This window comes from Castanea sativa, chromosome 8, assembly GCF_040712315.1.
Source record: "Castanea sativa cultivar Marrone di Chiusa Pesio chromosome 8, ASM4071231v1".
Taxonomy (NCBI): Eukaryota; Viridiplantae; Streptophyta; class Magnoliopsida; order Fagales; family Fagaceae; genus Castanea; species Castanea sativa.
In genome coordinates, this window is record NC_134020.1 from 8,741,910 (window position 1) to 8,753,829 (window position 11,920).

Below are 11,920 nucleotides of genomic sequence, written 5' to 3' on the forward strand. Positions count from 1 at the left end.
TGACCTGTATTAAATTAGTGGGACAGTGATCAGCGGAATGTTTCTATTTTTACATACATTTCTTTTAGAGGGTGGGGAGCGTGATGACCATATTAGTCAAATAGTTATTTACATTTCTAGTGGAAGGATTTTTCATCCTGATGTGATCTGGATCATGGTTATTACTTAAAATCTCAGAGACACGTTTTTGTGTATTTTACACAGGTGGAGCACATCAAAAAGTTGCTGTAAGTTTTGTACATTATATTGACCTCTTTGGTTTTGGAAATTGCAACATGCACGGTAAGTTCACGGTCACAAAAGTATACCTTATGGTCACGTTCGTCAAGGTTAAGCAGATAAAGCTGCAAATAGATGAACATAAAGATTTGTTTTGTTCTGTTTGGATAGCATGCACAGCAAGGTTAATAAATTGACTAAATAGGCATTTTAGCAACCAAAACACTAAAAACGCATATTACATCAAAGAAGCTAAAGTTAAAAATTTTTGAGTCTCAGCTACAATGAGCTGTAGCTGGATGTTAAAGCAAAATTTTTTTTTTTATTCCCCCACACATGCGTGAATGTTTCTCCCTTACGCGCTGTTTGTTTCAGCAATTACATTTTCTAAAAAACGAGTCATTTTCCAATAAGTATTTTTTATAAAACTATCTCATTTTCTAATGTTTGGTAGCAATTTTAAATGAGTTAAAAAACAACCTCTTAACTCCCCTTATTTAGCTTGCTGTGAGATATATTTGTTTTCTAAAAAAATTTAATGGAAAACAATCTCTAAAAATAAGCCATACTTTTTATGTTGATCAAAGATAGTTTTCCGTTGACTCATATTTTTTTATGCTACCAAACACTAGAAAACATGGAAAATTATCTTTACACAAAGTTTTCCATCGAAACAAACAGAGTGTTAAATTATACTATTATCACTCTTAGTCAAAATTTGCAGAATAGTAGCTTTTTAGAAAAGTTTTGGTGCATAGTATGCTTTTGAAACTATTTTGTAAGTTATACTATTTTTGGAACTTAAGTTTGGTAAACTCGAGTTTGGGCTGAAACTCGAGTTTGACAAACTTGGATTCCAAGCTGTGTGCTGCAATATTGAATGGAACTTGAGTTTGTTAAACTCGAGTTCTAGCCCAAACTTAAGTTTACCAAACTCGAGTTTTAAAAGCAATCTAACTTACAAAATAGTTTCATCGGTATGTAACTTTCCTAAAATCTTTCTAAAATCATGGTATCTGGGAAATTTTTCCTCACTCTCACATGCAAACAAGCCCATCATAGCTCTTGCCCTCTCCCCTCTAGCCTCTCTCTGCCCAGCACTTTCTTCACCCAGCCCTCTCTCCCTTTTGCCCAGCTCTCTCTCTGCCTAGCCCCCTCTCCCTTTCGCTCAACCTCTCCTTTATGGGTCGTGGGTCGGTGACGGTGGTTCATGGGTTCTGATTTACAGGTTATGGGTGGTGGTTATATACTGTGTTGGGATACATTATTTTATTGTATTGTTTACAATTTTTAATGTTGAGTGTATTGTAAAGTGAGTTATTGTAAAGTGAGTTATTAAAATAGATAAAGTAGGTTTTTGAGTTGCTGAAAACTTTATTTTTTGAGAACCTTGTTGTGAATGCTCTAAGACCCCAAATTGTAATTCTGAAGCAGTCATTCTTACATGTTTACATTATTAAGTTAAAAAATAATGTCACCTTGGAAAAGGAAAAATACTGGCACAGGACAAGGTTAGAGACAGAACCAGCTTAATAGGGAATTTGGTGTGTACGCTGAAGGTAGAATTGTGATGTACCTAATGTAATGCTCTTTTGCTGAAAAAACTGTAGACGACTAAATTCTTAGTTCGAAATAAATCAAACAAGTAAAAATAGTTTCACAAATGCGAATTTGTATTGATAAATATGTGGTACAATTCTCTGTAATTACAAAAGAGTGATCCTCTGATTCGATCTCCTTGAAAGATTTATTGATTGGAATTGTGGTAAAGTGATTTTGATTTGAACACAAGATATCCTTCAATTTGGCTGAGGAATGGATCGAAGATCTTTGAAACGGAATTACAATGAGTCTCTGGCTATGAGCTTGTTAGAAATTCTTTGTTCTTCATGTTCTTCGTGTTCTTCGTGTGTTCTTCGTGTTTGAAGGTTTGTGGTGGAAATTCTTCGGTGCTTTAGAGGCTTGATTCCGTAGAGCTTCGTTGATTTATGGTTTGTTGAGGTTTCTGGAGGCTTTTGAGCTTGATTCTAGTGACCTTTGAGACCTGGACGAGTAGTTTGGATGATTTTGCTTCGAATGTTGTCTGTATTCGAGGTTGAAGTTCTTGAAATTCTTGGAGGCTTTGGGGTTTGATTCCGGCAGAGCTTCTGGATTTCTGAACTCAAGATATCTTCTTCCTTCTCTCTGTCCCCTTAAATGTCTCAGGAAGGCTTCTATTTATAGGAGTTTAGGGGTGGGTGAGCGACACGTGGCGGAGTTTGATTGGTGACACTTGTCATAGCCTGATTGGTCCGCTTATGTCATCGCTTACACGTGCCGGGTTGCTTATGTCATCGCTTACACGTGCAGGGTTTGCTTGTGTCATCGCTTACACGTGCTGATGCAGTTTCATGCCTTTATTTCAATGACACTTGGCAAATTTCTATTGGAATCCGAATAGTGATGGTAAAACCTAGCAGCAGTACGTGGCACCTTGTAATTGGTTGTATTTTGTGGACTTGGTAGTATGATGTGTCAGCTTGTGATAGGTCGGGAATTTTCCCTCTCTACAAATGCCCCCTCGAGACTCGTTCATGCACACAGTTTTGGAGTGTGGTGAGTGAATGAGTCTTGAAAGAAAATGGATTTTTTTTATACTTGACTCTTCTAGTGAAATAGTTGAAGGTGGTGGAGCTTTTAACAGGATGAAGTAATTGCAGAAGAGTAGACCCACCCATATGAAAGGCTTTGATGAGACCGAGAAGGGGTCTGCGAGTATTTGAATGTACTCGTGTGACTGAGTTTTCTCAGCAGAGGTTAAGTCAAACTAATTTCAGAAGAGTATTTTGGATCGTTGGTGGCGATCACAGGGTGTTGAAGATGGAGAAGAGGTGAGAATGTTGGCTGGGTACAGCATGCAGAGCTCTAGAGCTAGCCTCTTATTTTTAAGGACTTCTGGTGAAGTTATATTTGAAGGGTATACTTCGGATCACAGAGAGAACATGTGGGAGTGTGGTTGAATGTGCTTGTGTTATCGCATCACTCAGGTTAAGTTAAGGTAATTTCAGAAGGGATTTTGGGTTTGTTGTTGTTGATGGTGAAAAAGATGGTGATGAAGCAAAGTGAATGGGTGAGGCATACGACACTATGGCCCTGACCCCGCATGTTGGGGACTCTCTGGCGTAGATGTCTCTGGGAAGTACACCTTCGGATGTGGGACTGGCTGCATGCTGAATGAGGTCCGACGGCAAGTCGTTGAATGCGCATGTGTGACTGGACCATACTGACGGACATTAAGTTGAAGTAATTTCAGAAGTATATTTTTTGAAATTCTTCAAGCTGATCTTAAGTTGGAGTAATTCCAGAAAGTGTGTTTTGTGGTACCAGCAATGATGACCTTTGGACCCCATGCTGGTGGAAACATGGAATGAGGCTGTGGTGACCATTCACCAACACCAAAGGCTAATTTCTGATGAGCTGGTACCTTGGAGGTCATCACAAGTGTTGGATGGGAGACAATTTGTAGGATACCCCAACACTTTTTACCATCTTCACCTAATGCAACTTTGTTGGGAAAGCATAACAAATGAAAGATGGAGCTAACTTGTGATCCTGGTTTTAGAAACCAGCCAAGCTGCTGTTTGTTCCGAACCACTGTGATGCGAACCTCAATCGACACGCTTTAAGACCCAACAAAAATATTGGAATACTTAACCCAGGAAAGCTAAAAATCAGATTTATGATAGAAACCCTGACCCAGCGTTTATAATCGAAACGCGAACCAAAGGTATAAGTTGACCTTGACCCAATGATTATAAAGAATCACGAACCAAAGGTATAAAGTTTGAACGCCACAAGGAAGAATCCTTGATAAGTTCACAGTTCTTGAAGAACCAAAAGAGAGCAAAGCCTCACCTTTTCTGAATTTTATTCAATAATTTTCTGAAAAACGTTTACGGACTTCAGGGCCTATTTAAGGACTCCACAAAACTTGACAGACATGAAAATATATTCTAAAATAACTCCTAATTGATACCTTACCATATCAGGAATCATGTTTGACCTAAAAAACATTAAATGCACCTAAAAATAAGGAAAATACCTAAAAAACGTACTAAATAATAAAACCCTAAATAAAAGTTGATTTGGTCTGAATTAGCAGATCCACAATAGGAAAAAATCTGCCTTAATCGATACGTAGGAAAGTCAATCAGCCATTAATTCATGCCATAAATCACTCGCAATTAAGCCAGATCAACCCTAAATAACTTGAATTAAATTTATTACGTTTTCAGCTTCCTTTGGGCCAAGCTTGGAATGTCTTGCGTTAGAATCAGCCCCAATCTCTTGAATCAGCCCATTAAGTGCTTCTTTGATCTTCTTGGATCTTGTTCTTGTAATAGGCCCAACTGGAACATGCAATGGATCCTTGAATGCTTGTTGATTCTCATCACACTGCTTCTAATGGGAGACCAAACAGTTGAAGAGAGACTAAGGAAGCCCTGTTTTTAGGAACAGGTGTCTCTGCTGGACTTGGATTTCCTGGCCAACCAATTCCAAGGAAGCATGGAAGGTCGATGCAGACCTTGTTATGAATAACTTTATGAACAAATGTGGTCATTATGTGAGGAAACAAAATTTGTTTGAATCCTAAAACAATGATGATGTTGTGAGAAGGGTTACTACTGAACCATGATTCAAACTGATTATGAAGCGATCTTGGTTGCTAGGTATTGAGAATGACGAGGCCATAGTGAGAACTGGCTGTGAGAAGGAGGATTTGAAAATTTGAAAGAAGCAAATCTTCATTTCATGACTCAGTGTATGTGTGTTTTTTTTTTTCTTGATGGGTTTTAGTGGATCCGGCCCTTCTATTTATAGCGAAGAGATGAAGAACGGTAGTTGGGTAGTTAAGAACGGCGGACGAGACTTTTTGGTGAGAACAGTGGATGAGAACGGTAGGCGCCGAATGGGAATGTTAGGTTGGAGACTGGTAGGCACCGACGAAAATAGTAGGCTGAAGTAGTGACCCAATGTAATTTCAATTTTGAGACATACTTGTGAGAGTTCGTCTGTTTTTGAAAGGGGAGCCTTGATCAAGTCTGGAGGATAATTTTGAGGGAATCCAGACCAAATGGATGGATCTCAAATTATGATCTTAAGAGCTTAAATTTTGGACACCGCTAGTACTTTGGAGAAGTGGGTGTAGTTTCTAAGTCCAAAACAAATACCTAGATTTCAAAATCAAAATTTTTGCGAAAACCTGATAGGACAAGTTTTGCTTGAACATCTTGATTTTCGGTCAAAGTTTACATCAAAGCCAATAGTTGTAGACTCACACTATTTGAGCAATTTTGAATTCTTAAATGAATAAATAGACCCCAAAATTGGAACGTACGCGAAAAATTGCGCAAGATAGGTCCATTTCAAAAATTTTGACTTTTGGTCAAGATTTTGTGCAAAAGTCAACTTTTTAGAAATTGGACTGTTGTGCAATTTTCAAGTCTCGATTGAAGAAACAGATCCCAAAATTGGAAAGTATGCGAAAAATTGAGTGGGACAGGTCCGTTTTGAAAATTTTGACTTTTTGGTCAAAGTCAAAGTTAAAGTCTTAATTTGTCAAAGTTTTTTTTTTTTCAGGCGGTCCGGATCCAGGTCGGTTTTCCGGGTCAAACCGGTTCGTGGAGGATGACGTCATCCGTGACGTCATTGATCTGAAGCGTGTGTCACGCGTGGCGCGTGCACGCTCGTGAGAAATTGCCGGCGCGTGGGAGCGCGTGCATCTGAAGCTGGGATTACCGGACCTTCTGGTGGCGCGTGGCTCATCGTTTGGGCTTGAAATTTTTACGTCTTGTAGTTATAAGGCCGTAGAAGACCCCTATATGGTCGGTTTTGTGAAATTGTGCACAGATTTGCACAGTTTTGATGGACTAAACCGGTGGTCATCGCGAGCTTTGGCGGCGCGTGGTGGCGCGTGGTTGATTGTTTGGATCTAAAAATTTCAGGTTTTGTAGATCGAAGGCCGATAGCTCTAATGGTGGTATCAGTTTTGTAAAATTGTTCTCAGATTTGCGCAGATTTGAATGAGAAACCCGCGGGTCACTGAGAATTTGCGGCCATGTGTGGCAGCGCGTGGCCGGGTATTTGGGCCTGAAATTTTCAGGTTTGGTGGATCGAAGGCTGTAGAAGACTCCTGTGGTGTCAGTTTTGTGAAATAAGGTCTGGATTTTCACAAATTTGGATAAGAAAGTCGTGGGTCTTTGTTGGACTTATGGCCTTTTGGTCTAATTTTGTGGTGGCCGCCCTGACAGGATGGTGCCAGGATTTAGACTTGCCAGGTGGGTAATGAGCCATTATCTTCTGTCTCCATGGCTGAATATGCTCTTTCATTTCAAAATTCAGCGCAGACTTCTCTGATTTTAAGTGCATTTGAGTTTGCAAAATCTGACTTTGAGTTCCAATTGTTTTCACATTTCTGAAACGTGAATATAAGTTTTTTTCATTGGTCGGTTGGTAGAACTATTTAATGGTTTGCTGACTTTCTTCATTTTTCTTGTCTGCTAGTTTAGCAGAAATTCTCTATATAAGATGTGAGATTGGCTTCGTTCATTTGGGCATTCTTAGCCTTCAGTCTTCTTCTCCAGCTTTTAAGAATTTTTTTTTCTTTTTCTTTTGTCCTTTGTTTAGACATGCAATGAGATTTTTTTCTGACATTTTTTTCGTTGTTGCTTGTTTTTGTTTTGCAGCTCAGTTTCCTTGATCTTTGGATTTTGACATCAAACTTCACGTTGACATTCTCATAGAAGTGTTTGCCTTCATTTGGTGACTTTGTATTTCATTGATAGCAACGTTGCAAGAACGTATGCCTTCATGTTGTTACATTCTTTTCTTGCATCAACAATCTTTTAGTGATATTCGTCTTTGCAACGACGTTTCCATAAGGATATTCAGCTAGGCAATAATGCTATCGCCAGTACTCGTCTTTGAAGTCGTACTAGCTTTGGTGTTGGCAATTTAAGCTGTATCAACACTTGTCTTTGCAACGCAGCCATATTAAGAATCTTTACAATGTAGCCACATCAAAAGTCTTTACCATGAAGTCGCGCCAGTATTCGTCCTTGTATTGAAGCTGCATCCATATTTTTCTTTGTATCGAAATCGCGTCACCACTTATCTTTGCCATGAAGTTGCGCCAACACTTCATTCGCATCGAAGCTGGGCCAACATTCATCTTTGCCATGAAGCTACGTCAACACTTCATTTGCACAAAAGCCATGCCATCATTCATCTTTGCCATGAAGCTACGTCAACACTTCATTTGCATCGAAGCTGGGCCAACAGTTCATCTACATTGAAGTCGTGCCGACATCCATCTTTGTCATGCAGTCGTGTCAACACTCCATTTGCACAGAAGCCATGCCAACATTCATCTTTGCCATGAAGCTACGTCAACACTTCATTCGCATCGAAGTTGGGCCAACAGTTCATCTACATTGAAGTCGTGCCGACATCCATCTTTGTCATGCAGTCGTGTCAACATTCCATTTGCACAGAAACCATGCCAACATTCATCTTTGCCATGAAGCTACGTCAACACTTCATTCGCATCGAAGTTGCACTAATATTGGCTTTTATAATGAAGCTTGAAGTTTCAAGAAGCTCCCATCAAGACTTTGAGGATGCAAAGAGATGCCAATAAAACCTTGAAGATGTGAGAAGAATGCCGCCATGATTTTGACATTGCACGAACATGCCCTTAGAGGAGAGATGATGCAACATCAACTTCAGATGTTGGAGGAAGGTGACGTTGTCCAGATTTTAGAGACATGATGTGAAACAACACCACTCAGAAGGGAGATGATGTGGTTCAAATTTCAGAGTTGTGAAGTGGCACAACTTAGAAGAGAGACAATATAGCCTAGACTTGAAAGGTACAAAAAAGATGCCCCCAGGAGATAAGTGATGCAAAGTATACTTCAGAGACGTGGGAATATGTCCACAAAAGATGAGCAATGCCATGCAGACTCCATTCCTTGCAACAGAGGTTGAAGATTTTATTTTACTCCACAACCGAGAATCAACTTATCATTATTTCAAGGAAAGCTAAGTAACACCAATTCTTTGCAGCTATCACTTTCTACCACAATGATCTTTGAACATCATATAGTGAGCAATTGATTGATCTTAAGCGACGCCTTGCCAATCAAAGGGTTCTTGAAAGCATGTTGACGACCTTTGGACAAACTCTTCAAGCTAGACTGGTAGTCCTTCTTCTTTTTATGTGACTGAACTTAGTGAAAAGTACTAAGCTGCCTACGTACCCTGGAGAGGGATCAAGTCATTACGTAATTCAACCAAAATTTTTTTTTGATGATTTTTTTTTCATGGTTTTGATGATTTTTTTAAATTTTATTTTATGGTTTTGATGATTTTTTTTTCTTTTGTTTTGTTTTGTTTTTTTTTGTTTGTTTGTTTGTTTTTTTTTTCATGATTTTTTGTTGTTGTTTCTTTTTACAAAAAGGGAGGGCTCACGTGTGTAATCCTCGCCCTACACCCCACGACATTTCATGGGTACCAATTGCGCAATAGTGGGTATCACCTCTAATTGAACCCGAGACCTTGGCCTCAAGGGCGACATGGGCATCCAGCCACTACGCCACACTCGCAAATGGTGACATAGAGTGAGATTAATTTCTCCTTATTTGTACACTTTCAAAGGTAATGGGAAGACATCATGTATCCTTGTGGTGCTGCAGTGGGTAGTTTAAGCTCTTACCGAGAAGCAATTCTTGATTTTCAAGCATAGAAGCGTTTGAGGAACTTCCCATTGATGGGGCCGATCCTTACACCCTCCTGATCAATCAACTTGTAAGCTCCATTAGTGTAGACTTCTTGTACAACATAAGGTCCATCCCATTTCGAGGTGAACTTACCGCCTGTATGATGAGTCATGATGATAGGTCTTCGAACAGCGAGGACTAAGTCACCAACTTGGAATGATCATGGTTTAACTCTTTTATTGAATGCGCTTGACAAACGAGCTTGATAGCACTCAAGGCGTTGTTGGGCCTCGAGCCTTTTCTCATCCAGTGCCTCCAACTCTTGTAACCTAAGCTTGGCATTTTCCTTTTTAGTTAACCCTTCTTGAATGGCGATCCGTAGTGATGGGATCTAGCGTTCTAAGGGAAGGATAGCTTCTACTCCTTAAACGAGAGAATACGGGGTCGCTTGAGTAGGCGTTTGAAATGTTGTTTGATATGCCTATAATGCTTCTCCAATTTTTTCATGCCAGTCTCGCTTAGTTTTGGATACCACTTTCTTTAACAAACTGCCAAGAGTTTTGTTAAAGGCTTCGGCTAATCCATTCGTTGGGGCATTGTACATAGAAGAATTGTACTGTTTGAATGCAAATTTCTCGCACAACTCTGTCATCAACCTATTCTGAAATGGTTTGCCATTATCGGTTATGATATATCGAGGGACACCATACCGATAGATCAAGTGAGTTCGGATAAAATTGACCACCGTCTCTTTCTTTACTTCCCTAAGAGGCACAGCTTCTGCCCATTTTGAGAAGTGATCAGTTGCAGCCAAAATGTACAAATGGCCACCAGATGATTTTGGTAATGGTCCTATTGCGTCAAGCCCCCATGCATCAAAAGGCCAAGAAGCTACAGTTGGGTGTAGAGGTTCAGGTGGCTGATGGATGAAGTTTGCATGATATTGACAAGCTTCGCACTTTTTAGCATACTCCATGGAATCTTGCACCATCGTAGGCCAATAGTAACCCATTCGCTTGATCCTGTAGTGTAACTTAGGACCTGATTGGTGTGCACCGCATATTCCGGAATGAGCTTCTTCTAAGGCTTGTTTAGCCTCTTCCTCTCCTAAGCAACGGAGAAACAAACCATCAAATGAACGGCGGAAGAGAGTTTCTTTATAGTAAATGAATCGAGCAGCCCTTCACCGAACTTCGGTCTTGTGGCGTACATCATCTGGGAGTCTTCCATGTTGAAGGTACTTAATGATTGTTTGTCGCCAATCTTCCTTTTCGACAAGGCATACAGAAATGACGTTGGCTTGCTTTTCTTCTTTTTCTTCTTCAACCATGAAAGGCATCACCCACCTTTGGGAAACAACAACTTTGGCTGTCTCTTCTTGGGATAATGCTAAGGTGGTAGCCAAATTAGCTAAAGCATCAGCCTGTCTATTCTCCTTCCTCGGTATATGCTCCAATGTAATTGCCTCAAAATTTGCGAGCAACTTCTTCGCATATTTGCAATAAGGGACAAGGTCCTCTTTCTTGACATCATACTGCTCCAAGATTTGGTTGATAATTAATTTGGAATCCCCAAAGATCTCGAGTTGCGATATGCCGATTCCAATGGCCATTTGTAGACCAATGATCAATGCTTGATATTCGGCTACATTGTTAGAGCAAAGTTCGCTTAATGAGAACGAATATAGAAGTATTTGTCGTTGTGGAGAAACAAACACTACACCTGCCCCCGCTCCTTCTTGACGTGCAGCCCCATCGAAAAACATCATCCATGGTGGCATTACTTCAATGTAAAACACATCTTCGTCTGGGAAATCATCAGAGAACTCCCAATCAGATGGAACTGGGTGATCAGCTAAGAAATCTGCCAATACTTGTCCTTTGATAGCTTTTTGCGGAACATATGCAAGGTCGTATTGTTGCAGCAAGACTGCCCATCGAGCTATGCGACCCGAAACCACTGGCCTGGAGAGGACATATTTAATCGGGTCCACCTTTGCTATCAAACGGACCGTATGTGCTTGCATGTAGTGCTCCAGTTTGTCTATGGCAAAGAAAAGAGCGAGGCACATCTTTTCAATAGGAGAATAATTTAATTCAGCTCCATTGAGAGTTCGACTTAAATAATAAAGGGCTCTTTCTTTCCCTTCTTTATTTTTTTGTGCCATAAGAGCACCTAGAGACCTTTCTTGTGCCGCGATGTACAACACCAAAGGCTTTCCAGGGATAGGAGCACCTAAAACTGGAGGATTAAGCAAGTATCTTTTGATGCGCGCAAAAGCATTGCTACAAGCCTCATCCCATTTAAAGTGTGCATCCTTCTTCATTAATCTATTGAAAGGTTGACATCAACCTACCAAGTTTGAAATAAATTGTCGTATGTAAGCTAGTTTTCCTTGCAAGCCTCTAAGTTCTCGCAGGTTCTTGGGCTCTTGCATTTTTTGGATAGCTTCAATTTTGGACTGGTCAATTTCAATACCGCGGTGCCTCACAATGAAACCAAGAAATTTCCCGGATGTTACGCCGAAAGCGCATTTGCGAGGGTTCATTTTAAGCTGATACTTTCTTAAGCGGTTGAACACGGATCGCAAATCTACCAGATGGTCTTCCCTCCTTTTTGTTTTAACCACCAGATCATCGACATAACACTCCACGTACTTATGAAGTACATTATCAAAGATCTTTTGCATGGCTCGTTGATAAGTAGCACCAGCGTTCTTTAATCCAAAAGGCATTACTTTGTAACAGTAAATACCTTTAGGGGTACGAAAAGCTGTGAACTCTTCATCCTTAGGATTCATTCGAATTTGGTTGTAACCAGAAGAGCCATCCATGAAAGATAAGGCTTCATGACCAGTAGTGGCGTCAACCATGATTTCAGTGATAGGCAACAGAAAATCATCATTGGGACATGCATTGTTCAGATCACGGAAGTCAACGCAC

The 11,920-nt window shown here is 40.2% G+C and overlaps 1 protein-coding gene across 1 annotated transcript; it reads right to left on the minus strand.

The window, feature by feature from the left end:
* Positions 1 to 10,161: 10,161 nt before the first annotated feature.
* Positions 10,162 to 10,590, minus strand: LOC142605824 (uncharacterized). Its single transcript, XM_075777258.1, has one exon. The coding sequence runs from the start codon at positions 10,588 to 10,590 to the stop codon at positions 10,162 to 10,164; it is 429 nt and encodes a 142-aa protein (XP_075633373.1).
* Between the last annotated feature and the right edge of the window lie 1,330 nt (positions 10,591 to 11,920).

Coding starts and splice junctions, on each gene's coding strand:
- LOC142605824 (XM_075777258.1), bottom strand. CDS start 10,590: ATGGCCATTGGAATCGGCATATCGCAACTCGAGATCTTTGGGGATTCC.